Source organism: Poecile atricapillus, chromosome 17 (assembly GCF_030490865.1).
Source record: "Poecile atricapillus isolate bPoeAtr1 chromosome 17, bPoeAtr1.hap1, whole genome shotgun sequence".
NCBI lineage: Eukaryota > Metazoa > Chordata > Aves > Passeriformes > Paridae > Poecile > Poecile atricapillus.
Window position 1 is genome coordinate 6,925,433 of NC_081265.1, and position 26,848 is coordinate 6,952,280.

The 26,848-nt window shown below is 55.4% G+C and overlaps 1 protein-coding gene across 2 annotated transcripts; it reads left to right on the top strand.

Moving 5' to 3' along the window:
• Window positions 1-12: 12 nt before the first annotated feature.
• On the top strand, window positions 13-26,812 carry ITGB4 (integrin subunit beta 4). 2 transcript variants are annotated; one of them, XM_058852283.1, is made up of 41 exons: window positions 13-391; window positions 4,463-4,554; window positions 4,841-4,923; window positions 5,406-5,507; window positions 5,910-6,114; window positions 6,601-6,697; window positions 7,103-7,274; window positions 7,887-8,150; window positions 8,518-8,607; window positions 8,778-8,900; window positions 9,010-9,177; window positions 9,431-9,507; window positions 9,718-9,929; window positions 10,188-10,291; window positions 10,429-10,527; window positions 11,285-11,411; window positions 11,538-11,657; window positions 12,095-12,201; window positions 12,518-12,551; window positions 12,882-13,070; window positions 13,158-13,261; window positions 13,653-13,711; window positions 14,286-14,309; window positions 14,463-14,611; window positions 14,693-14,872; window positions 15,415-15,563; window positions 16,025-16,229; window positions 16,684-16,844; window positions 17,199-17,379; window positions 17,595-17,732; window positions 18,244-18,426; window positions 18,618-18,749; window positions 19,757-19,957; window positions 20,835-21,008; window positions 21,487-21,660; window positions 22,546-22,695; window positions 23,361-23,549; window positions 23,812-23,967; window positions 24,370-24,534; window positions 24,956-25,069; window positions 25,604-26,812. In XM_058852283.1, the coding sequence occupies exons 1-41, from the start codon at window positions 387-389 to the stop codon at window positions 25,732-25,734; spliced, it is 5,589 nt and encodes a 1,862-aa protein (XP_058708266.1). In that variant the 5' UTR covers window positions 13-386; the 3' UTR covers window positions 25,735-26,812. The 2 variants fall into 2 exon arrangements, with proteins under 2 accessions (XP_058708266.1, XP_058708267.1); XM_058852284.1 differs by lacking the exon at window positions 21,487-21,660 and having other exon boundaries at window positions 17-391.
• Window positions 26,813-26,848: the final 36 nt, after the last annotated feature.

Consider the following 26,848-nt stretch of genomic DNA (forward strand, 5'->3'; position numbering starts at 1 on the left):
TCCTCACCTGGGATCCGATCTCATTTATCGCAGCTCCCACCTTTCCTGCCAGGCAGCCCCTCGGGAGGGCGAGGCGGCAGCGCGGGCAGTGAGAACAAAGTGGAATATTTGACTGGAGTTATGTGGGATCGCGGGCTGGCTGCACTCCCCCCCGGACCGGGACTTGACGTTTAACCGGAAAGAGAAAAAGGACTCAAAATAGAGAGGAGGGAAGAAAAAAAAAAAAAAATAAAAAAGAAAGAAAAGCCCAAAGCTGGAAATCAAGTTGCAGCAGGGAAGCAGCGCGTTCCCCCTCTGCCTTCGGAAGAATTTCTTGGCTTGGTGTGTGGGTGCCTGTTATTCGGGCTGCGGCAGAGGATTTGGACTCGCGGTCAGACCCAGCGCTAATGAGGTTTGTGGAATTAATTCATCTGTGCTCTGCAGCGTCCAGCTCGCTTGAACTTTGCTGCTTTGATGAAGCGGGCAGTGAATTAATGCGGGACAGGTGGGCAGGACAAGGGGCTCAGCCCTCTGCTCCCTCTGCTTTTCCCGTTTTTTGCTGTCAGAACCCGTCCGGTGCCTCCGGCTGGGAAAGGCAGCGCTGGTGGCCGGGCAGGGCTTTGGGGGCTGCACGGCTCCGGGTTTGTGTCTCAGGTATTTGGGGTCAGGGTGGGACAGCAGAGCCCTTTGGGGACAGCTGCTGGGGGTTTCAGGGCTTGTCCTGTCCCTCAGCCCAGCTCCAGGGGAAAGGCTGCTGTGCCTCCGAGCTGGCACCCAGGGAAAGCTTCCACGGGTGAAAATGTGCGAGGTCAGCCGGGCTGTGGGTGCCCCCGGAGCCCACCGGGGCTGCTTTCCACAACTGGTGGCTGCCCCTGCAAGGGCGGAGCAAGGGAAGGGGGAAAGGCCAGGAGAGAGTGGGGGGTTCAGGGTGGGCTTTGCTGAACTGCAGGTGTTGGGGTATTTGCAAATTGGTGGATCTGGAACGGACAGGGAACAGCAAACGGGATAGGATTGGTGTGAGGGGCATGGGTTAGGTGAGGGAAAAGGGGGATGAGGAGAAGGAGGGGGAAAGTGTCTTGTGGGGCCAAAGGAGCAGTGAAAGCGGCAGGGAGAGCACATGGAGGGAACGGGATGGTCCCGGGGCTGTGCTGGCATTTGGGCAGTCCCCAGGCAGGGTCGTGCCCTTCCTGCCTCTGCTCCTTGGGGTTCCCCCGAGCCCGGGGGAGATGGTCCCACAGCCACCAGCCCCTCACAGCACGGGGGTGCTGGCCACAAAGCAGCTCCGTGTGGGTGCCTGGGCTGGGTCCTGCTCTGTCCTGTCCCCAGCTGGAGGGTGCTGGGGGCTGTCTGGGGTCTGGAGCTCAGCCTGGCAGCTGTAAACAACAAATGGAGACCCTCACATGGAGCCTCCCAGGAGCACACCTGGGGAAGGAGGGGAAATGGAGGGGGAAGGCAAACAAAACAAGACCGGTACGATTTTGTGTGTAAGTAATGATTTGATATGTGGGTCGAGTTTTTGGAAGTTTTTGGGAGTCTGGCTTGACAATTTCCAAGTTTTGGAGCACGGGCCCAGCTGCTCTGTGGCACCAGACGTGCAGGGGTGAGAGCATGAGCTGAGAGTCCCTGATCCCCTGGGCCATGGCTGCACTGCCCATCCTCAGCACACAGGGACAGGTGGCTGCTCCTTGGTGCCTGTTCCAGGGTCAGTGCCCTGCACAGCCCCCATGGCTGCAGCCATGAAAAGAACAGCTCCCACCCAAGAGAGGAGAGGCTGTGCTTGGGAACTCACTGCTTGAGCATCTCCCTCACTTTGCCACTCCCTGCCGGGTGTCCCCCATGTGGCAGCTGGGACCAGGCTCCTGCTGCTGCTCTGTGGCTCACCACAACCTGCTCCTTGCTCCCTCTCCCCCATCTGCCATTCCAACCCTGTCCTCTGTCTCATTGCTGTGGGTTGTTTGGAGCATAGCCTGGATTTTTGGGGATGAGGTAGCCAGTCCCAGCTTCTCCAGACTCAGGGGTTCCTGGCAAATTCCTGGAGCAGGTTTGTAGGCTGTGCTGAGGGGCAGGGTAAAGGCTGGGGGAGCAAGAGGAGACCAGGAGGAAATGCTGGAGCAGGTCTGGGAAGTGGTAGGAAGTTTATGTGCAGCCAGGAGCTACTCTGCCTTTCTCCTTGTTTTTGAACAACTGAACACTATTTTTGTTGTTGTCGTCAGGAAAACCAAACCAAATCCTGCAGCTTTCCTGAAGTGAAAGCGGTGTTTTCCCTTCCAGAGGACACTTCTGAAAGTAAGGGGTGGCCACTCCCATATTTTTGCACAAATATTGCAGGCTGCATTCCTGCAGTGGCCGTGCTCTGTGCCACCAGTGCCTGGCCTGCTGGCATCTGCCCAGCAAAATCCTTGAAGGTTGGTGGCTCACAGGGCAACAGGTTGTTAATATTAAGCAGGATTTTATGGCCTTCTATCTCAGCACTTGAAAAGACATGATAGCAATTTGTGTGCCAGAGGCCCAGGGTGTGTCCATCCGTTCCTTGGTGACTTTTTCCTAACTGGTGATTAAAGGAAGAGGCGTTAGGTCCTTGTGATCTGAGAAGTCTGGTCCCATACTCAATCCTTTCCTTGTGGCCCATGGTGGCAGATGGGATTTGCTGAGTGCTCAGGTGATGTTTTTGTTTTCCTTCCATGGGCTCTGAGGATTTCTTCCCTACCCTTGTATCCCACCTGTAACTGGCACCTCCCCACGTCTCCAGAGCGCTGTCCTGGGCTGGGGCAGAGCAAGGAAAAAGGGATTTTCCTGGCTTCAAAATCTACCTGTGTCAGTTGCAAGGGACACAGCATTTGGTGTGAGGACTGAAGGAGGTCATGGGCATGTGCCAGGTGAGGAATGGTGGCCTCAGAGCCAGCGCTGCAACTGGATTTGGGGGGACAGGGACCACCCAAAGCCAAACCTGCAAAGGGCCTGCCTGGGGACAATCAGTGTGACAGAAGGGAAGCTGAGGAGTTCCCTTGGTCAGCTGGTACCTTTCACCAGTAAGAACAGCTGTACATTGGCTACAGGCTGAGGAACAGCAAAGCTTCCCGGGGTTTCACTGCAGAGATGCTGCCCTGAGGCTCCCCTGTTTCTCACATTTGAGCCACTGGGCATTAATGACTGTGCTAAATCCCTCTGGCCACAGCTGGCAGGATGAATGAGACACCAAAGTCCTGTCAGTTGCTGCCTGTGTACCCAGTGACTCTCACATGGAGCCAAGTGCAGCCACCAAGGGAGATGTCCTGTGCTGTTGATGCTGGGTTGGTTGAGCCCTGTGTCACAACAATTGCTGCATTCAATGTATTTCACTGGCTGCAGAGGCCAAGTGGGATCTGTTGCTGTTGAGTCAGGTTGGGTCTTTCCAGGGGTTTCCCTGCAGGCCAGGGCAGGCTGTGAGCAGCTGAGTCTCCAGGTGACTGTTCTGTGTGCTGGATGCCCCCCAGGAACTCTTTGTAACTGCAGAAACAACTTTTTCTTGTTTCCTTTCCCTGTCTAAGTGGCTTTCACATTCTTTTCATTTTAGAGTCAGGGCTGAAACAGCAAAAAGCTGTAAGAATTCATTCACATTTTATATTTCACAATTGTATCTACCAGGAAGGAGATGATTTAATGATAACTCTACACTGTTGTTTTTCCCTTGGCTGCTCTCACTTGCTCCCCTTGCTGTGTGCAAGGCTGAACCTCTGGCACAGCAGCTGCAGAACTCGAGTTCCAGCTTTGTGCCTTTTATTTATCACATCCAAATGCTGACTTCTGGATGGCACTGAGTTTCCTCAGTCACGTGTGGTGAGGGGAGAATGGTTCCCTCTGTTTAGGATTTGACCTCTGTGTTCATCAAGGGGTCCTGCTGCCCTGGACAGGGCAAAGGGGAGCTGCCAGGCTCTCAAAACCACAAATTCATTCAAGAACTCCAAAACCCCAAGCCTGGCATTTCCCAAGGCCTCACCCTCTCTTTATTGTTGGCTTGACCATCCTGGAAACTCTTAGTGTGATAGGAAATAGCTGAAGGGAGGGGTCAGTGTTGCTTTTGGGGAGACATGTGGACAATTCACTTTGTTTTCCTCCTTTTTTTTCCTAAGCTACCAGGAAAAGCAGTGTCAGTGCTCACATGGGAGGATGGTGCTGGGTTTGTCTGGGAGCCTCCTGTGCTCCAGCTGCCTGCACCAGCCCCTGATGTCGAGCTGGGCACCCCAACTCCAGGTTACAGGGGTGTCATTGCCAGGGATTTGGAGCCTTTTGCAGATACCTGAGCAGAGTACAAACTATCCTTGGCTTTGTTTTGTGCCCTGCCATGCAGAGCTCAGCAACTGCTTCCAGCCTCGGCTTCCCTGGGATGTGAGGGGTGTCCCACCCTGGTGGGGCTGGGAAGGGGCTCTGTGGGAGCTGCCCTGGTCATGTCCAGCTCCATTTCCATCTCTTGGCTCTCTGCAATGTAGCAATCCCTTCATTTCAGGAGGAAGAGGATGAATGTGCTGCCACGGGCATGTGCCAGGGTGCTGCTCCTGTCCCTGCTGTGCGCCACCGGCCTCTGCCAATGGAGCAAAAGTGAGTGGAGCTGAGGGAGCTGTGTCTGCCTCCTCCCCTTGGGGACTGTGTGTACCTGTCCTGAGCTCCAGAAACACCACCTGGAGAACACCTGTTGTGTGCTTTTCCTGCTGTTTTCCATCTCCCCAGCTTTTGGGGACCCTCCCTTGCTACCCTGCTGCTGTTTTGCAGCCACTTTCCACTAACCAGACAAAACCTCCATCTCTCCATGGGATCAGCCTTCCTCACACCCTCCCACAGCTCAGTGTGTTTTCCCCATCCCTGATGCCCTGATCTTTCCTGGCAGACAACCGCTGTGTGCTGTCCCGGGCAAAGAGCTGCACCGAGTGCATCCGTGTGGATAAGGACTGCTCCTTCTGCACCGACGAGGTGAGACCTTGCAGGGCAGCCTGGGGCTCCACTTCCCACCCTGCTGATGGAGGGACCCACCACCATCTGTGGGAGAGGGACACAAGAGCAGGGACAGCTTCTGGATCCAGCTTCTCTTCTGGATGGGAAAGGCTGCAGTGTGGATTTCCTTCTGGTGCAAAAAATGGGGAGGGATGGGAATCCAGGGCAGAATTGCAGCAATAAAGAGGTTTATCAGAATGTGCCAGTGCACCAGAAACAGTGTGTGCAAGGGATGGAGGGAGAGTTTTATCCCATGCAGCTCAGTAACTCACTGGTGGTCACATTTCAGCTGATGGTTTGGTTCTGTGCGAGGCTCATCCCCATCTCTCTGCCCCACTCCTGCTCCCAAAGGCTCATAATGCCCTGGGCACAGAACCCTGCTTCCTTCCCTGTTTATTTCCTCCTTTCTCAGTGGATCTGGTGCTTTCTGCAGCTCTGATGCTGTTCTTGCCCCCTGGCAGAGCTTTGAGGAGCCGCGCTGTGACCTGCGGGAGAACCTGCTGCGCTCCGGCTGCGGCGAGGCCAGCATCGTCTACACCCAGGGGGAGATGAGGACACTGAAGGTGTGTGCTGGGGACACAGCCCCTGCCCAGCCTCTCCTGAGGGGTCCTTCATGTCCTTCATCCTTCTCTAGGCTCCTCAGCAAGAAAAAAACAAACCAGATTGCTATTTAGGTAGGGTCTACCCAAAAGCAATGCCTTCACTAGCTGGGGGACCTGTGGGCCACTGCTCCTGATCCAGGCTGGGGTGACCTTGCAGACAAAGCAGATGCAAGCAAAATTCTCTCATCCCTCTGGAGATGAGAGCATCCTGGCTGGACAGGAGTGGGTGTGGTGGAGCCTGTTGGATGGTACACGAGGGAGGGGAGGGTGCTCATCCCTGCCTTTGCACTTCCCACACATCTCCCTGCTCCTTGCATCCTCCTGGGATGGAGTCCATCCCCTTCACATCCCTCTCCTTCACAGAATTCCAGTATCAACACGTCCCTGCAGAGGACCCAGGTGTCCCCCCAGGCCATGTACATGCGGCTGCGGGCTGGGGAGGAGATGAGCTTCGACATGGATGTCTTCCAGCCCAAGGAGAGCCCTGTGGACCTCTACATCCTCATGGACTTCTCCTACTCCATGTCTGATGATCTGGACAACCTCAAAAGCATGGGGCATAACCTAGGTGAGGGCAGAGCTGGGAGAAGAGGGGAGCCTGTTCCTGATGAAGGCAGGCAGCTCACTCCTGCCTGTGGCTGTGAGACCTCTGCCAGCACCAGAGAGGGGGATGCAGCTGGCAACGGGCTGAGAGATGTTTGTTTTAATTAGAGCTTCTCATTATCACAGCCCTGTGTGGGGATGTCTCTCTGGACCTGCAGGGATCCTCACATCCCCTTCCAGCCCAGCTGGTGCCCCTCAGAGCTGGTCTTTGCAGGGCCTTTGGCACCTTCAACCTGCTGGGCGCTATTGCAGAAGCTCCAGTTTTGGGGCTGCCAAAGGGGGTGTAGGTTTCTGCCCTATAAAAGCCCAAAGATCTTAAAATATGACAATTTGGAAATGTTATCTAAGAACTGACCAGCAGCGAAGATGCCCACAAAAGGACTTCTTTCCCTGGAGTAGGGAGCTCACAGGCATCTCTTTGTGTTTCCCCCTTCCTTTCCTTTCCTCCCAGCGGACTTCCTGAAAGCCCTGACTTCCAATTACACCATTGGATTTGGCAAGTTTGTGGACAAAGTTTCATCCCCTCAGACAGACATGAGACCTGAAAAGTGAGTGAGCTCCATGGGTCCCTGAGGTGGGAGTAGAGGGAGCAGAAAGTGCCTTCTGTTTCTTCATGGCTTTCAGTGTCAGCAGTGCAAGAGCCTCCATCCATCTCCACCTTCACTGCCAGTGTCTTCCCTGGTCTCCCCATCCCTCAGGGCTTGCTGTAGCGCTGTGACAGTGCCAGCAGTGTCATCCTCTGCTTTCAGACCTTCCCTGCTCTGCCACAACTGACTGCACATCTTGTCTTCCCCTCAATCTCTGCCCTCGTCCCTTCTCCCTCTCAGTGCTGGTAGCTGAGCTGCTCAACTCCATGGCTTCCCTTGAGGGACTCTCCCCACGTTTCCTCTCCTTGCCCCCTAGCATCTCTTGGCTGCTGCCCCACACAAGGCCCCTGGTTCCATCTCTCCTAGGCTGCGTGAGCCCTGGCACAACGCCGACTCCCCGTTCTCCTTCAAGCACGTCATCCGCCTGACCAGCAACATCAACCACTTCAGCCAGGAGCTCAGCAAGGAGCGCATCTCCGGCAACCTGGATGCCCCCGAGGGCGGCTTCGATGCCATCCTGCAGACAGCTGTTTGCAAGGTGAGGGTGGCCAGGGCAGTGTTTTTAATGAGTGGATCTTCCTGATGCCCACTGACGAGCAGAACAGCCACACACAGGGCAGTTGACAGGGCAGCCAGGGAGCCCCAGTTCAGCCACAGTTGGTTCTTGCCCTCCCAGCCACACACTCCCAGTGCCAAGCTGTTTTTCATTCCCAGTTTTCCCTAAGCCTTAGAATATGTGCCCAATAGGTGCTTGATGCCCAGTGCAGGAGCTGCTTGCTGGGCATGATGGGTGTCCTCTTTGCTCTGTCCCCCTCCGTGCCTGTGATGATGAAACTCTGCTCCCTGGAAAAGAGCCCACTTGGGCTTGGCTGAGCGATGAGCACAGCTCCAGACACGTCCAGGGAAGCGTGGGTTTGCCCCCTGTACACACTGGTGCCTGGCACCGAGCTGCTGGGTGGGAGACTCCCCGCGCTTTGCGGGTGCGGATGGGTGCTGGGATTCTTGGGGACACGTGGCTGGTTGCATGTGCTGCCAGGTGCACGTGCTGCCTTGTCCCCTGGGTATTCCAGCTTGCCAAAGGCTGCAAGTGCTGTGCAGGGGTTTGGGAGGCGCAGAGATAAAAGTTCCTTCTCCCCCTCCCTGGCTGCAGGATAAGATCGGCTGGAGAAAGGACAGCACTCACCTGCTCGTGTTCTCCACCGAATCTGCGTTTCACTACGAAGCTGATGGTACCAACGTGCTGGCAGGGATCCTGGCGAGGAACGATGAGCAGTGTCACCTGGACAGCCATGGCACCTACGTGTACGACACCAAGCAGGACTATCCCTCAGTGCCCACCCTCGTGCGCCTCTTGGGCCAGCACAACATCATCCCCATCTTTGCTGTCACCAACCACTCCTACAGCTACTATGAGGTGAGGAGACCATGGCAGTGATGCCACCTTTCCTCCAGGACCTGTGCCTCAGCTCAGCTGTGAGGAGAAAATGTTCTCCCTTTGCTTGTCCTTAAGTGCTAAACCAACACCTTGGTATTTGGGAGGGTGCCACGCTGTGTTGGGGGTTGCTCTAGGTTACTCCTGGGCGCAGGAATCTGGGCTTCTAGAGGTCTCTCTGTGTTGGTTTCTGCTGCTTGTAAAGCAGCAGGAGGCACAGAGCTGGAGAGTAATTTAGGTTGGAAGGGACATTTGGTCTCTGGTCCAAGTCCTGCTCAAAGCAGAGTCCACTGCTGTGAAAGAGGAGGGTTCTGAGGCCTTGGCTCAGAGAGTTCCTGTCTCTCTGCAGAAGCTGCACAAGTATTTCCCCATCTCTGAGATCGGGGTGCTCCAGGAAGACTCTTCCAACATTGTGGAGTTGCTCCGCACAGCCTTTGAGGTAACGGTGCTCTGTGGAGCTTCACCCTGGCTCCCAGGGAGGGCAGAGGGTGGGCACCTCCTGGGCAGGAGAGCAGGCAGAAGGCAGGATGTGTCCCCTCTGGAGCAGGCCATGGAGTGGTCACAGGGTACCGCTGAAAACCAACATTGTGTTTATCCTCTGCCACCCAGCGCATCCGCTCCAAGATGGACATCCGGGCTGACTTCACCCCCAGAGCCCTGAAGACAGAGTTCACCTCCTCGGTATTTGAAAAGACAGAATCTGGCTCCTTCCACATCACCCGTGGAAAAGTGGTAAGTCCTCAGATGGCAGCGGAGGGAAGGTGTATGGGGGGGATGAGCTCCCCGTGTCCGGCTGGGATGTGGGAGCTGGCTCATCCCTGCAGTGTGTCCCTTCCTTCAGAGCAAGTTCCACATGCACGTGAAGGCTCTGGAGTACATTGGTGGGCAGCACGTCTGCAGCCTCCCCGAGAAGGAGCGGCACGGAGTCATCCACGTGAAACCCACGTCCCTGAGCGACAGCCTCACCGTGTCAGCTGCTGTCGTCTGCGACGTGTGTCCCTGTGAGCAGGTGGGGTGATGCAAAAAGGAGTCCTTCTTCTGGCCAGCCTGGGGTGGGAATGTGTTGGTCCTGCTTGACCCCTCAGTGATGCTCAGCCAGGCCAAGATCTCCATCACTGCCTGTTCCAAGCTGGGTGTGATGTCCTGTCAGAGTTTGGTCTTCAGGGCAAAACTTTGCCCTTGGATCTGCCCTTCTGATTCCTGAAATGGTCTTGAGGGCAGCTGGGCCCACTCAGCAACTCTTCTTCTCTCTTCACTTCCAGCAACAAGAGCTGAACTCCCCCAAGTGTAGCTTCCATGGGAACTTTGTCTGTGGACAGTGCATCTGCCACCCGGGCTGGTAAGGACTGTGTCCAGATCCCACCTGGCCAGATCCCACCTGGCCAGATCCCACATGGCCAGATCCACATGGCCAGATCCCACACCCCTGCCAGGGACCCTGCTGTGTCTGGGGACCCACAGTGATGCGTTCACACCCTGGGCATCCTGCCCAGGACCCTGCAGTGCTGTGCTCTGCTCCTGCCTCTCTCAGCACCATCTCCATCCCCAGGCGAGGGGACACCTGTGACTGCTCCCCGGCGTCATCCCCCAACAACGAAGCCTGCATCCGTCCCGGGGAGGTGGAGCCGTGCTCGGGGCGGGGGGAGTGCCTGTGCGGGAAGTGCCAGTGCTACTCCGAGGACCAGAGCCTGCGCTTCGACGGCGCCTTCTGCGAGTTCGATGTCCTGCAGTGCCCGCGCACCTCCGGCTTCCTCTGCAACGGTGAGAGCACCCCCAGAGCCCCCCAGCTCGGGGATGAGCTGGGTCTGGTGGCTCAGACAGGGTGTCCCGGGCTGGTGGCACTGGCAGGGGGGATGAAGTGACCAGTGATGAGCTGCAGGGACTCTGCAGACGTGCAGGGAGGATGCTGTGGAGTCTGTTTGCAGCCCCTGTGCACCCCAGGGAAGGTGGGGGAGCCACAGGCAGGGCTGGGGGAATGGCACAGCACCGGGGCCCAGGTAATCCCCGCTCTCACCCCAGATCGTGGCCGCTGCTCCAGGGGTGCCTGCGTGTGCGAGAGCGGCTGGGAGGGCCCGGGCTGCGAATGTCCCACGAGCAACGACACCTGCATCGACAGCCGAGGGGTAGGTGCTGCCCCACCTCCCCAGAACACTGCTCCAGCAGGGCTGTGGGACCTGCCCCACTGCTGGAATCCCTGGGTCACAGCGGTGCCTTGCTGAGTCCCAGCGCTGCTCTCAGGCTCTCATCTCTTCTCTCCCAGGGCATTTGCAATAACCACGGGAGGTGTGAATGTGGCAGATGCATCTGTGACATGGCTTCGCTCTACACCAGCTCCACCTGTGAAATCAGCTACTCCCTGGTGAGTCCCTCTGGCTTTATCACTTATCCCCATGCAGAGCCCCCAGGGAAGAAAGGCAAAGCAGAGATGAAGGCACATCTCAGCCAGGAACGAAATCCTGAGCGAGGGTTTGTCTCACCTGTCCTGTGGGCAGGGAGGGGCTGGCATGGGAGCTGCTTTGTAGCCACAGGCTTTCTTTGCCCTCCTGTTCACCAGCAGCAACTCTTGAGAGTCTGTCTGTGTTTATCTGCACCTTGGTGATGGGCAGAGGTTTGAGGCTCAGCTTCTGGTTTGTTCTGGTTTGCCTCAAGATGAGGAAAAAACTCATTTCATAGAATCACAGACTGGTTTGGATTGGAAGGGACTTTAAAACTTCTCATTCCAGCTCCCCTGCCATGGGCCGGGACACCTTCCACTAGATCGGGATGCTCAGAGCCCCACCCAACCTGGCCTTGAACACATTTGATTCCCTCATTGACAAGCATGGGCTAATCCCATGGGGATGGAGAAAACTGGCTTGATCATGTTTTGGAAAGGCCACTGAAACCCTTGGAGATCATCTAATTGCTGCCCTAATGCCAGCAGTTGGTGTAAGAGATTTTGGAGACAACTGGGCTTATAAAGCCTTCATTAGCTTCTTGTTCTCAGTGATTTCTTTTTGACCTGGACCTTGCCCTGACTCTGGGATGAGGAGCTGCCTCTCCAGCTCTGCCCTTCAGGCTGCGTCCTCCCTCTCTCCCGGGGGTGTCCCTGACCATCCCACCCCGTCTCTGCCCAGGGTTTCCAGGCTGTGTGTGACAGCATCCGGGACTGTGTCCGCTGCCAGACCTGGGGGACAGGCAACCTGAAAGGGAACTGCAGCTCCTGCCAGCTCCAGATCCAGATGGTGGAGGAGCTGAAGAAAGGTAACGTGAGAAGAGCTGGGTGCAGATGTGTGTGGCGTCTCCTGCATGCTCTGCTCCGTGTGTGCACACAGGGTGCTCCCAAGTCCTTCCCTGCAGACTTTACAACAGTGTCCCCTCTCCCCACAGAGGAGGCTGGTGAGTACTGCTCCTTCCAGGATGAGGATGATGACTGCACCTATCACTACACCCTGGAGGGAGACCCCAGTGTCCTCCCCAACACCACCGTCCGTGTGCAGAAGAACAAAGGTGAGCAGGGACCTGGGAGGAGAAGGGGATGTCCAGCCTGGGATCTGGATCAGAGTAATGAACTCCACAGTGCCTCCAATCCCTGCTTTGTCCCTTTGCTGTGCCCCTGGGCAGGGTCAGCTGCAGGCAGCACCTCCCTGCCCACCTTGATGGGTGACATTGTCTGTCACATCAGCTGCAAGGGGTGGAGTGTGGCACCCTCAGAGACCTTTAGAGATCAGAACCTTTCCCCTGCTGCCAGGGATTGCTGCAAGGTGCTGCACAGCCCTTGCTGGGTGGGAGCAGAGGTGTGAACAGCATTTCCTCATTGTGAGGCATTGCCAAGGTTAACTGGGCTGCTCCATCCCTCAGAGAGCTGTGCTCCAGCCTCTGCCTCTGCCTCCCTGCTCACCCCACACGGGGCTGGTGCCTGGGAGTGACGTTGCTGTCACTTGCAGAGTGCCCACCTGGGAGCTTCCTCTGGCTCATCCCACTGCTCATCTTCCTCATCCTGCTCCTGGGGCTGCTGCTCCTGCTCTGCTGGAAGTTCTGTGCCTGCTGCAAGGTGAGTGTCTCAGCTGGCTTCCCCAGCCCAGGGAGAGAACCAGATATGGCCAAAAACATGACAAATTTTCAGAATCCACTCAGCCTGGCCAGATTAGTAGGGTATGTCCCTGTGGGATCCAACCCTCTGCTGCTGCAAACATGAGCCAATGGTTAAATTTTAACCAGATTTCCCCTATCTGGCTAAAATCAGCTTGAGAGCCCCATCCACCCACAGCCCACGCACCCCTGCTGATGTGGATCCTTCCTGATGGAAACTTAGAGGGGTTTTGTCCCTGGCCACAAAGTGATGGTGTCTCTGGCCATTTGTTTTCTAGGCTTGCCTGGCCCTGCTCCCCTGCTGCGCACGAGGTACCAGCCCTTGGTCCTGGGGGGAGGGCTCTGGGGTGCACAGCCTTCCTGGCTTTGGGGTGTGCTGGGATGAGCTGGAGAGGTGGTTCTGGGAGGAGGCTCCTAGCAGAGAGCCTGAGCCAAGGAGTCCTGGAGCTGCTGATCCACTTTTCTTCCCTGTCCCTGCTGGGAATCCTGCTCTCTCCATCCCACTCCCCTCCTGACATCCCAACACTCTCAGCATGGTGGAAACCCTAAATATCCCCCAGAACAGAATCTCTGGCGCTGGGAAGCTGATGGCTGGTGTTGTCCCAGTGTGCCCAGGCTCTGAGCCCACCCCTGGCTCTGCAGGTCGCACCGTTGGCTTCAAGGAGGACCACTACATGCTCCGCCAGAGCCTCATGTCCTCTGACCACCTGGACACGCCCCTGGTGCGCAGCGGCTCCCTCAAGGGTCGGGACACGGTGCGCTGGAAGATCCACAACAATGTCCACAAGCAGGGAGTCACCTCACCCGCTGCCACCAACCCCAAGGACCTCAGTGAGTGTCCCCGTGCTTCCAGCTTCTGCGTGGGTTACTTCTCTGGCCAAGAAGGACAGAGTTTGAGTGGGGAATTTCTCTTTCCAGTTCCCTACGGGCTATCCCTGAGGCTGACCCGGCTTTTCACTCAGAACCTGGTGAAACCAGACACCCGCGAGTGCGAGCAGCTGCGCAAGGAAGTGGAGGAGAACGTAGGAGCCTGGCACAAGGGGGGCTCAGGGTGGCCTTGGGGACAGCTGGCCTTGGGGACAGCCACACAGGGGACTGGGCAGTGCCCCTTCCCTGGGAACCCACAGCTATGGAAAGGAAGGAGCAGTTTGTCTTCTTTTGTGAGAAAGCACAATCTTTAAGGTCACAATTGTAAGAATTAGCGAAGCATCTTGTTGAGATTATGGGTTTGCTTTGGGGCATGTGAAGCTCCTGCTTGGTTTCAGTTTGCATCCTCTTGCCATGTCCTGGGAAGAAACCTGGTGTGGGAGGGCCTGGGGTGGCTCCTGTGTTTTGTGGCAGCAGCATCTGCTCCCTGAGCACATCCCTCTTCAGTGAGGGATACGCTCTGAAAGTCCCTCCTGCTCCTTGCAGCTGAACGACGTTTTCAAGCACATTCCTGGCTGCCACAAGGTCCAGCAGACCAAGTTCAGGTGAGTCAGTGGGGGAGAGACTCCTGCAGGACAGGGTTCCCCCAGGGCTGCTGGTGATGGGGTGACCCAGAGGAATGAAATCTGCAGTGCTGGGAGGGAGCGTGTCACTCGTCTGTGACACAAGTCTGGTGTGGTGCTTTGCCCGCCCAGCTGTGGAGGAGATCTCAGCTGAGTCTGGCTTTGGAACAACAGGAATGAATCCTGGTTGCATGGTGCTCAATGGGAGAATTCCCACTGGCTTCAAAATTTCAGCCTGATGCAAACTTAGGAGTGCCTGGTGCAGGCCAGGAGGAATTTGGGGATGCCAGTGCTGAGCAGGGAGTGGTATCTCCTTCCCACAGCCTGATCCAGATGTGTTCTCCCCTGTGGGCACGTTCCTTGCTGCATTGGGAAACCCAGGGCAGGAGGGAGCAGTTGGGCAGGAGGGAACATGTGCTGGGGCTCTGCGGGGTGGGTTGGCACCTGCAGGGCAGTGCTGCAGCTCAGACCTGCACAGGGCTGTGACTCACACAGCACTTTGTCTCTCCAAAGGTATTAGTCACTCTGATTTTGTTGGGTTTTTTTATTCCCCCAGGTTACAGCCCAATTCTGGGAAAAGGTAAGAGGAATTTGCAGCTCTGTGGTGCTGCTCCTCCCTCTTTGTACACACACGTGTACTGAGTGCCCTGCACCTCACTGCCCCCCCAGCTGCTGTGTGACACGAGGTACTCTGGTCTCAGCTCTCACCTGCCCTTCCCTCCCCTCCTCACAGGCAGGACCACACCATTGTGGACACAGTGCTCACTGCCCCGTACTCAGCCAAGCCAGACATCATCAAGGTGGTGGAAAAACACGTTTCCCACGAGGCTTTCAATGACCTGAAGGTTGCACCGGGTTATTACACTGTGACCTCAGACCAAGGTAGGGAGCAGAGCCCAGCACTGGCTCCTGGCTGGGTGCAGGGGGTTATTTCCCACCTCTCACCTTTGTCTTTTCCCCCAGATGCTCAGGGAATGGTGGAGTTCCAAGAGGCTGTGGAGCTGGTGGATGTCCGTGTCCCGCTCTTCATCAGGGATGATGATGATGATGAGAAGCAGCTGCAGGTGGAGGCCATTGAGGTCCCCAATGGCATTGCCAAGATTGGACGCAGGGTTGTCAACATCACCATCATCAAAGAACAAGGTGAAGGGCTGTGACTGTGGAGGTGTTTGTGTTTGAGTGTCCTCTCTACAGACTGACGTGGTTGTAAGGCACAGTCTGCATATCTGAGCACCCCCTGGTCACAGAGCAGAGACTCGCTTGGTGACTCCTTTCTGAGGTCACCTGGGTCTAAACTGGAGCATCCTTTAATGCATCCAGAGGATCATCTTCCCTGCTAACAGAAACATTTGACCATCACAAGTTTGGATGCTGCCAATTCCATGAGAGATTATGGGCTGACCACATTCCTGCTGCTCCAGTTCATCGAGTGCTGGTGTGAAGCAGAACCTCTTTAATGTTATTGTGCTAATGTCCCCAGCACTTTCCCTCTGCTTCCCACCTGGCTGTTAGAAACAAGGAGCACAAATGGGAAGTGGGGAAATCTCCAGCCCATGCAATGACACTCCACGCACATCTCACACCCATGGGTGACTGGAAATCTGTTCAGGGAGGACACCTGAGTGTTTGGGATGCAATTTGTTGTGTGTTTGCTCTACACATTCCTTCTCTCCTGCCCCTTCCAGCCAGCAGCCTCATCACCTTCCTGCAGCCAGCATATTCCCACAGCCGCTTTGATAAGCTGGCCAAGATCCCTGTGCTCCGGGAGATCATAGACAACGGGAGATCCCAAGTCACCTACAGGACCCGGGATCTCACCGCCAAGAGTGGCAGGGTAAGGGTGGTGCTCCTGGCTGTGGCAGGCAGGAAGGAGTGGGAATGTGGGGCTGGGAAAAGGCCAACCCTGGGGCTGCAGAAGAGGGGTTATCAGGATGTGGCTGGGACAGAGGGGACCCAAGGCTTGAGGTCAGCACAAGGGCAAACCTTCTCCTCCATCCCTTGCTCCCTCGGGGAGGGAGGTCCTGAGAGGACACCTGTGCCTGAGGCAGAGGGTACCAGCTGCCCCCAGAGCTGTGGGCACTGGAAGGCAAATGAGGATTGACTGGGGGATGAGGGGAAGCTCTTTGGGAGTCACCTCATGGATACTGCAGGCTGTAATCATAGAATCATGGAACAGTTTGGGTTGGAAGGGACCTTACAGATTGCAAACCCCTGCCATGAGCACCTTCCACAAGACCAGGCTGCTTAGAGCCCCATCCAGCCTCACCCTGAACACACCTCTTCCTTCTGCTTCAGGACTACATCTTCACGGAGGGTGAACTGCTCTTCCAGCCTGGGGAGACCCGAAAGGAGGTGCAGGTGCCCTTGCTGGAGCTGACAGAGATAGACACCCTCCTCAACAGCTGCCAGCTCAAGCAATTTGCGATCGACCTCCTCCACCCCAAGTACGGCGCCAAGATCGGCCGCTACCCGCAGACCACGGTGACCATTGCTGACCCAGGTAGGGGCTGGGAGCCGGGTGGTGGCAGTGGCTGCGGGACCTCCTGCCCAGCCCAGCCCACCCCGATGCGGTGCCCAGAGTGCCATCCTCGCCCAAAAAGCCGCAGCGAGGCTCCTCCAGCTCCGACTGGTAGATTTGGGTCCCCCTCTAGAGGCACGAGGAGGAATAGGCAGTGGGTGGGGAGAGGATGGATCGTCTCTTCTTCAAAGGAAATTGATTCTTAATTCCTTTTCCTTAGGAACTTGAATGAAAAGCTATAAAAATAAGGGAGAGGTAGGACTTGCCATGAATGGTGTGTGGTGGTTCCTGTGCCTGGACAAGCAAAACTGTCATCAGCTGTGTCAATAACATCAATAATGTGTTTATCACAGCAGGGCAGTGCTGAGAGAGGCACACTTCCTTCTTTTTCATCCAAGGGGGAGGACTGGCACTGATGACACTTTCTTGTCTGCAGAGCTGGTGGATGGTGTCCCCTCAATGACTGGCCTGGGCCAGGTCCCCCAGTCCCCCAAAGGCCGCCTGAGTGCACCACTTAATCCCGACGCCCGTGCCCTCAGCTCCAGGGAAATCAGCTTCAACTGGTTTCCTCCACCAGGAAAACCCCTGGGGTACAAGGTAAGGGGTGAGTGGATCCCAGGGAGGAGTGTGGGTCTCCTCCTGCAGGTGTTTCACACAGACCTTTGTACCAAAGGGGTCCAAGTACACACACAAAAGAAGGAGGGAGAAGTTCACCCCTTCTGGTCCCCTCCATCCTTGAGGGACCATTGCTGGTGGATGAGGATATGCAAGAAAAATTCCTGGTGACTTCATCTCCGGTTCCATCCCTTACCATGTAGTGCCCAGACTGTCCTGGCCTCCCATTTGAAAGGAATGGCACAACACCATTCCCAGAGCTTTAGTAAGAGACAAGGAATTCTCACCCATCATGTGAGGTTCTGAAGGAATCACGGCTTGCACTTGCTTTGCCAGGTGAAATACTGGATCCAGGGAGACCCTGAGTCAGAAGCCCGTCTCATTGATGTCAAAACCCCATCAGCAGGGCTGACAAACCTTTACCCCTTCTGCGACTACGAGATGCAAGTCTGTGCCTACAATGCCATGGGAGAAGGGATTTACTCGGACATCATCCACTGCCGCACGCTGGAGGAGGGTGAGTGACCCCACACCTTCCTTCCCTCCATGTGGGAGCGAGTTTGTACCTCTGCACCCAGCACCAGGGTCAGGGCTCTAGCCCTGAGCTTCTGCTGGCCTCAGGGTCAAGCTCTGGATGTCTCCCACTGCAGCCCAGCTGTGATCTCAGGAGCTCTGGGTCTCCACTGGGTCCTGACTTGCAGTGATGGGGACCCTTTGATTTTGCTTTCCCAGTGCCCAGCGAGCCCGGGCGCTTGGCGTTCAACGTTGTGTCCTCCACTGTGACCCAGCTGAGCTGGGCTGAGCCTGCAGAAACCAACGGGGTGATCACGGCCTATGAAGTCAGTTATGGGCCTGTCAACGAGGACAATGGTAAGAGCTCGTTTTTGGATGGGACAGGCAGGCTTAGGGGCTGGAGGACACGTTTTGCAGGCTGGGCCAGTCCCAAACCACAGCAGCAGAGCCAGAACAGCTCCAGGCATGTTTCTTTTGAGAACTGGGGTTTGGATGGGTCACGTCTTGATGGAAAGAGATAGAAGAATTGACAGTCAGGATTTAACCCTGCAAATTCCAGAAAACTGCCCCCATTCAATTTCATAGTGTTTTACATTGTTTTTCATCTCAAAAGCTTAGTTCATGGGTCTATAAAGGGATGGGGTGCCAGGAAGGTGTTATTTGTGACACACCAGCAACAGAAGACTTCCCCTGGAGGCTGACTTCAGCACTGGCTTTGGGAATTACCCTGAGACGATGCTGCTGCTTGTGAGCAGCCCAAAGAGCTGCTGCACTTTTTCCCAGAGCCAGGCTGCATCCCAACACCAAAGTGCAGGGTGTTGAGGGTCCTCTGTGCCTGCTGGGTGACAGGCATGCCCATGCCTTGCAGTACCCATTGGGCCCATGAAGAAGGTGCTGATTGAAGAGCCCAGGAAGCGCATGGTGCTGATTGAGAACCTGCGGGAGTCGCAGCCCTATCGCTACATGGTGAAGGCCAGGAACGGCGCGGGCTGGGGGCCCGAGAGAGAAGCCACCATCAACCTCGCCACGCAGCCCAAGCGCCCCATGTCCAGTGAGTGCCAGCCTGGGCAGGGGCAGAGGGACAGGAGCAGTGCTGGGGAGAGCTCCCCATCAGCCCAGCTGTTTCCCCCCCCTCTCCTGTTTGCTCTGCTTCTCCAGCCTTCCTGGGAATGCTGAGGGCCAGCCTGAGCATTGTGCAGTTTTTTGCTGCTTGTCTAATGGCCCTTTCCACCTCTCCTGCAGTCCCCATTATCCCTGATGTCCCCATCATCGATGCAGAGGGAGGTGAGGACTATGACAGCTACCTGATGTACAGCGCAGATGTGCTCCGCTCTCCAGCTGGCAGCAAGAGGCCCAGTGTCTCTGATGATTCAGGTTTGTGTCTCTGAGTTTGAAAAGGTCATTTCTAACATTCATTTCCTTTAACAGCAGCTTTCAGCAATGAGCTTCACTGCTCCTCTCCATCTCTCAAGGATGGGAAGATCCAAGTTGTGGAGATGGTGGAGATCTGCCTTTCCAAAGCTCAGTAGCTGCACCCATGGGAACACTTGGGGAACTCGGCTGGTCACATTGTAAATAAGGCCAGTGCCTCCTTGTTGTAGCCATGGGGCAAAGAGAAATCTCAGTGTGGAGTGGGAGAGGAGCTTTTCATGGCCCTTCCTGCTCATCTTCCCTTTTTGTTGCCATTTGGCTGGACAATGAGAGCTAACATCAGGAAAAAAGCACCGGCAAAGGCACAGACCTCTGAGTCCCTTGGATGCTCAGGGTCTAGGCCAAGCCAACAGGAGGGAACTCAGCAGTGCTGGGAAGGCACTGGCCTCTCTTCTTCCATCCCTTCACTTTCTGAATGAGGCTGACTCCCTGGTCTTGTGCTGGGACATGAGCCATAAGTGAAATGATGAGGTGTGTCTGTAGGATCTTCTCTGGAGCGTTCTCCAGGGCCTGGCACCCAAGAGTGAGTCCCTGGTCTTTTCAGAGAGCAAAGTGATGGGAACGCCAGGAGTCCAACTGCCCTGAGTGCACATCAAGGAGCAATGAAACCTCTCCTGAGCAGAGGACAATTGTTGCAGACTCTTCATGCAGGGACAGGCGTGTGGTGGGGCTTTGACTCTCACCTTTTGTCATGATGGACACAGGGCTAGAAAACAGTCTGGGGGTTGAGGAACCCCCTGCGTGCCACGCTCCCACCATTCTCCTCCACCAACCCGATGGTTGCACCACCTGAGCTCCTCAGCTCACTCTTGGAACACGGGCTGTGAACAGGCATCGTCCCCACTGGTGCTTGTCCCTTCCTCTCCCCAGCAAGCAGCACGGAGGTGGTGGGTGGCCCACCCTGACCCCTGCAGACCGTGCCAACACCAGTGCTTGCCTTGTCCCAAAAGGCTCCAGGTGGAAATTTGTGCCGTTGCTGGGAGAAGACCTGGACCTTCGCCGCATCACCTGGAGGCTCCCACCCGAAACCATTCCCCGCCTCTCTGGCAGCAGCCGCCTCTCCTCGGACACTGAGGGGCTCCTCCAGGAGGAGGACAGCGCTGTGGCTCCTGGCAGTGCGAGGAGGAGCGGGACGCCCCGGCCCCAAGCAGGTGAAGGACGGCTCTGTTACAGCACTGAGTGTCCTGTCTCGTCCTGCTTTGAGCCGAGGGGCCGATGGATGGGCTCTGTGTCCCCTGCCTCCCCTTGTGTGCCCACCCTCCTGTTGGTGTGATCTGCTTCAAAACCTTGTCCTGGTGTGTCTGCTCACACGAGTGTCAAGGTAACCCCCATCTCGGCACGGACTTGGGAGCCTGCTAGCAAGTTGCTTCTACCAAAGGCTGGACCTTCGAGGCAGGAGCAAACTCAGATGATACCTGCTAAGTGCCACCTCCAAGGGCAGCTCTTCACCTTAATTAAGGGCCCTGAGCTTCTGGGGCAGATCTGCTGGACTGTTAAACAGAAATCACTCGCTCATAGATGGCTGATCTCTCCTGGCCTGCTGGGAGGGGATGGGGATTTGTTTGTCAAGGACCAGAACAATGGAGCCGAGTTTGCTTTTCAGATCCAGCTGAGATGGGATCCAGAATGAGATCTGGAGAAACCTCCTCCATAGAGGGACATTTTCCTTCTTCCACCTTCTTTTATAATCCAAAATTCTAAACCAGTGCTTGCGTCTAAGGGGAGATGTGAGAGAATGTGGCGAGAACCACACGGCAGTGCCCCAGCAAGGCCGAGGTCTGGAGTTACCTTGGGCACCATGGGTGTGTCTGGTGCAGGGAGAAGTTTTTGTTTACATCTTTGTGTCTCATGCTGGGTGTTGTGGCTTGTTCTAGATGTAACATTCCAGAATCACCTTCCAGAGCGGCTGAACCTGGGATTCAGCCAAGGCAGGGGGGGCACCACGATGCCTCCTGCTTCCTCCTCATGGGAAGAGGAGCAGCAACTTTGTCCACAGCCACGTTGCTCACGGTGTGCCCTCTTCCACAGAGCACTTGCTGAATGGCCGGGTGGACTTCTCCTTCCCTGGCAGTGGCAGTGGCACCCTGACCAGGACAGCCAACAGCAGCTACCACCAGCTGAGCTCCCACGTGCACCAGGAGCACAGGGTGATGGGCAGCTCCTCGCTGACAAGAGACTACTCCACGGTGCTGATGGGGCACGGTGAGTTCCACAGCCGTGGGACCTTCCCTTCCATCCCCAAGACTGCCTTTGGACCTGCACCCTCAAGTCCTCCTGGAGTGAGGACTGTGCTCACAGCTAAGGGGGCCCATGAACCGCAGGTCTAGAGAGTCATATCCCCACCACTGATGTCTTGGTGCTTTGCTAAGGCCTCTCTGCTTCCAGACCAGTTTGGAAAGGGTTCCCACCCCTCACAGGCAGGGTGCTCAGGGAAGGGAGCTCCATCCTTATCCTTTCACTACGAAGCACTTCAGGGGGAGCACGTCTCTTCTCCTCACTCTATCCAGAAGTGTGGTTGCCTTTCAGCTCCACGTGTGTCAATCAGCTGGTGCTGACAGAAGGTGGTTTAAAGATTCTTCAAACCTGAGCCTTAAAAAGTCACCTGTGCAGGAGCCTGGGCTGAACCTGCTCTGAAATCTCCAATGGTGTTTTTCTCTTTCTTCTTGCACCGCTTCTGTAGATTACCCGGGGACACTCCTCCCTCCCATCCATGAAGATGCTGGGAGGACACTCCTCCAGCCCCGGGACGTGGGTTTCAGGAGCAGGGCAAAGGTGAAGGGTTACTACCCCAGCATTGGCTGTCGGGACTCTATAATCATGACTGATGGGGCCGCAGGGATGTGCAAGTTCATAGGTACAGCTTGTCCAGTGTTTCCTCCCAGCCACACATCCCATAACAGCCCAGCCACCGCCCATCCATGAGCTGCTGCCATCCACTGCTCACCCCAAACCTCCTCTCCATGGCTTGCTGCGTGCTGTGCTGATCTTCCTTCTGATCCAGCCTGCCCCTCCATCACACCACCTTTCCATTTGCAGGTGAATTGCAGGTTTCAGCCCATCTGGACTGATTAACATTCACCACCACTGCTGCCACCGTGCTCTGATCAACCCATTGTCCCTGTTCTTTTCATTCCTAATGAGCTTCTCATTCTCAGTCTTAGTCCACAGGCCTTTGGAGAACTCTGGGAGAGAATGTGTGCTTCTTATGAGATGTCCCTCTGCAAGCTCCTTGTCAATGAGTGGCCTCAGTCCCTGAGTGTCACCTGGGAGGTGTTGTGCTCTCCTGAGCTTTGTGTCCCAGTGGGATGAGCTGAGGAGCACCCAGATGCGACCCCAGGCCACACAAACAGGGTCTGGAGGGCTGATTTAGCTATAGATTAGGGCCAGTCTTAATTGACCTACACCTGATGAAGTCTAAGAAGCTTCTGGCAGACTGGACAGGGTTCTTAGGGGTGAGGAAGGTCACAGCCAGCACCAGGCCCCTTCTCTGGGCTCTCTGCCACAGGGGCATGAAGTTTACATTAACTTGTCCCACCCTGAGGCCATGGGACATCCCTGTAGCTGTGCAGAGCCAGCCAGTTCCCCTCATGACAGCTCAGCTTGCAGAGATGACATCTCACCACATCCTCCCTGAACCATCAGGACCATCCCATGTCTGCGTGTGCCACCCCCTCCTCTCCCTCAGCCCCCTTAGCCCCATCCCCAAAATCTCCAGCCTGATGTTCCCTTTCTGCCTCAGACCCCAGGAAGCCTCTGGGCATCCCTGACACCCCCACCCGCCTGGTGTTCTCTGCCCTGGGCCCCACGTCCCTGAAGGTGAGCTGGCAGGAGCCGCGCTGCGAGAAGGAGGTGCAGGGCTACAGCGTGCAGTACCAGCTGCTCAACGGAGGTCAGTGAGCAGGCACGGGGGCTTGGTGGGAGGTTCAGGTGCTGGAGAGTCTGCTCTGGGTCTTCTGCCTCTGGATGGCCCTGCTCTGAGCAAGGGGGATTGCACCAGATGATCTCCAGAGGTGCCTTCCAGCCTCCAATCATTCTGGGTTTCAGGGTCCTAAATCTGCTTCTTGTGTAGCCTTTTTTTTGTGCAGGAGATGTTGCAGCTACTCCACAGTTTTCATTCCCTGTTTCTTCTAGAGGGAGAGCAATTTCTGGAGTTGTTTGTATAATCATCTCTCCTCCAAAAAAACCCTCATTTTGACTGATGCTCTCCTTCAGCCCAAACATTTTACATGAATCTTTTTTCAACACATGGGACTTGGAAGAAGGATTGAAATGAAAATACCTTTTTACATTTATCACTAATACTGCCCTGAGATTATATTATTCTTTTGTCTGAAACCCCTTGAGTTTTCAAGAAGCTATTGTTTGTCCCAAGCCTTTTTTGGAAAGACATCTCATCCTGCACTACCCATTGTTGTTGGCAAGGTGTGATGCAGGTGGTTGGGAAGGGACCCTGGATGGCTTTTGCAGGCAGTTTGAGACAATTCAGGTGAAAGTGGTGGCTCTGTCTTTGTGCCTGTAACGTGGTGGTGACGTGCTCTTCCCTGTGTGCCCCAGGAGAGGTGCACAGGATCACCATCCCCAACCCCAGCCAGAACTCAGTGGTGGTGGAGGACCTGCTGCCCAACCACTCCTACATCTTCAAGGTGAAGGCGCAAAGCGAGGAGGGCTGGGGCCCTGAGAGGGAGGGAGTCATCACCATCGAGTCCCAGGTGGACCCGCAGAGCCCGCTCAGCCCCGTGCCAGGTGAGGTGGCTGGGGACAGAAGGGTGGCACTGGAGTCTGTGTTGCTGTCGATGGTGCTGGCAGCTGTTTTCTCTCTCTTGCCACATCCTCAGCTCTCCTTTCCTTCCCCTCATTTTGGAACAGGACCTTCTTCCCCACACATTCACTTCACACTCATTGTTCAGGGAGCTGAACCCTTCCAGCTCATTTCTCAAATGCTCTCTGCAGATCCCTCCCAGGCTCCCTTCTCTGTGATTCTCACATGTCCCCTGTGCCCTTGCAGGTACCCCCTTCACCCTGAGCACCCCCTGTGCCCCTGGACCACTGGTTTTCACTGCCCTCAGCCCAGATTCTCTGCACCTCAGCTGGGAGAGACCCCGTGAGCCCAATGGGCCCATCCTGGGCTACAGGATCACCTGTGAGATGCTGCATGGAGGAGGTAGAGGATGGGGCCCAGGAGGGGCATTTTGGCTGGGACCAGTAAAAGAGTTGTTTGCTTACATCAGCACAGACAAAGTGGGGACGTGGGGCTGGTCCCAGGCCTGGGAGCTGGTGGCTCCTGACACTTTGTGCCATCGCATGCTCTGGTGTAACAAATGTGGTGGGAAGAGGAAGGACCTGTTGATTATTGCAGCCAAAATGCCGTGGAGGTTGGTTGTTGAGGCACCCCCACTGCAGTGAAATGGGGCTGTTTTAACCCTCAGTAGAAGTGGGTGCAATCTTACAGCCCGTGGGTTGTATAAAACTCAGGGGAAGCTGAGGCAGCAGATTTGGGGGGGAGTGTGTTTGGAGGAACCATCACTCTGGTCAGTCTTGACCACTCCGTGTCTCTGTGGATTAGGGGAGCCCAGGACAATCTATGTGGAAGGAGACAACCTGGAAACCACCCTGACTGTGCCCCACCTGAGTGAGAATGTCCCGTACAAGTTCAAAGTGCAGGCCAACACCACCCAAGGCTTTGGGCCAGAGAGAGAAGGTCTCATCACCATTGAATCTCAGGACAGAGGTACAGTACCACATCTTTGTGGAGGTGCAAAGAGAAACCTCTCAGAGCAGGGAACACAACTCCTGCAGTCACTTTCCAGCTCTGGTGGTGACTCCATGCTCCATGAAAGACATGGAGAGTGTTTTCCATGAAGGCAGTGCTGTGCCTGGTGAGCACTGTCCCAGTTCTGGTGCACTGAATGAGGAACACCTGCCACTGTTTAACTTTCATGGTGAAACTTCTGCCTGTTTGTACAAATACCTGGAGGCAGCTCCTTACTGTCCGGGTGTGAGACCTTCCCAGTCCTCCCAGTTCCTCCTGAACCTGGCTCTGATATCAGCAAGGGAAAGTTCTGAGCTTGCTGGTGCTCACTGTGCAGGGTTGAGGAGTTGGAAGCTCTTTGTTATTTCTTGACTGACTTGTCCCTTTTCCTTCTCCCCAGGTGCTTTCTCCCAGTTTGGAGGACAGCAGTACATGAGAGAAGTTTACAAATTCCCCACTGAATACACCACCAAAACCAGCATCAGCCATTCCTCTCTGGATCCCCACTTCACAGGTAGGGGCTCACTGTTGCTTTGCAGCCCTCAGAAAACAAAGGGTAATTCTGCTTCTCCAAAGGTCTGAGGCTGCTTTAACCTCAAGTGCCAAAGGCAGGGGAGGAGAGTCCATCAGGTGGGATTGAAGAGGTTCAGCCCCTTTTCCTACTCTGTGTCCCTGCTTTGCCCCAGGGAGAGCTGCAGTCATTTCCACATGTGCTGCCCAGTCCTGGAGGGAATGCTGTATTCCAGCACTATCACTAGGGACCGAATGATAGCTTTTCCTGCAAGGTTAGGTCTCTTCAGAGCAGAGAAAACCAGACAAACATCTTTACTCACATCAGTGTATCTGTCCAGTGTTGTCCCACTTGAGCTCATGCATTCAGTTTGGAGAGTTTGGGAGCTGTTAGGAGATCCATCCCCTTGGCTCAGCAAATCACCTGGTGTGGAGAGGCCCTTAAATACCACTTTCTGTGATGGAAAACAAGCTGGAGTCCCAGGGCTGAGCAGACCCTGCTCCCTGTGACCCCATGCCTGGTGCTTTCCCCCTGCAGACGGGATGCTGGTGACCACCCAGCACGTGGAGAACTCCAGCAGCACCCTCACCCAGGAGTTCGTGAGCCGCACCGTGATGGCCAGCGGGACCCTCACCCAGCAGGTGGAGAGGCAGTTCTACGAGGCCTGAGCCAGGGCAGGCCGAGCACCAGCAGGACTTTTGGGATCAGGTGCCAGGATTCTATGGAATAACTCAAGGGTGCTTCATCCAGGCAGTGCCTGGGCAGCTCCTCCAGCAGGGACAGACCCTCTGTGGCACTCCAGGCTCTCCTTTGGAGCCCAGCACACTCAGAGCCCTGGCACAGCTGGGTGTGTAAGCTCATCCTTCAGGGCAGAAATTGGGGTGTTTCCATGGCTTCAGCCTCCCCAGGTAAATGGAACAGAATTATTTTATTGTCAGGTCCTCGGTTTTGAGAGGATCCCAGATGCCAAAATCTCAATTTATAGAGGGTCACCATTTCCATCTTTGCTCCAGGCTCTCTGGCAATTCACCTATCCAGTGGAGATGGTTGTTTTGTTCAGTATGGGGGTTTTTATGAGAGCTGCAAGGTAGGGTTTAGGGGTAACCTGTGCTTTCTTACTGCACCTGTTCATGGCTGACCTTTGCTGCTGACATTTGGTACCATGATAGCAAAGAATAAGTTTTCGTTTGTGTTGCATTACTTGATGGCCCTGATGCTTTTTTTTTTTTTTTGCATACAATACTGTACAGTTTTCATAGTATATATAAATATATATATATGTATTTTATTATTTTATAAAAATATGGAGGTGGAGGAGATCTATGCTGAATGTGGAGGCTACACTGGGATTGTGGCTGCTGGGAAACGTGAATACCTGAAGAAATGAGTTAAGGGCTTGATCCAAAGGCCACTTGAACCCTGTGATGAGGCTGGTGGGTTCTGCCTTGGACCTTGTATCCTTCAGCTCCAGACTCCAGCAGAAGGCTGCAAGGGGCCAGATCCACTCACTGCAGAGCATCCCGCAACTGGAACACTTGGGCACAGAAGGGCTGGGAGCTTCTGGAGGTGAGGGATGGGGATGGCCCCAGCAGCTGAGATGGGAATGGTGCTGGGATTCCTTACACAGCTGATGTGGACAGTGTGAGATTTCGGGGCACAGGATGTTGGGTGTGTTTTAAGACTTCTTGCCCAGCAGAAACATCCATAAAGAGACCTGTGATCCATCAGTAAATACAAAGGAAGAGCAAGCCTGGGAACAACTAGGCGAGCTAGCGCTAGGCT

Bases quoted from the DNA above. Each gene is read 5' to 3' on its own strand.
- ITGB4 (XM_058852283.1), top strand. The intron at 14,310-14,462 runs GTAAGAGGAATT...CCCTCCTCACAG, and splicing joins CAGCCCAATTCTGGGAAAAG to GCAGGACCACACCATTGTGG. The intron at 23,968-24,369 runs GTAGAGGATGGG...TCTGTGGATTAG, and splicing joins TGAGATGCTGCATGGAGGAG to GGGAGCCCAGGACAATCTAT.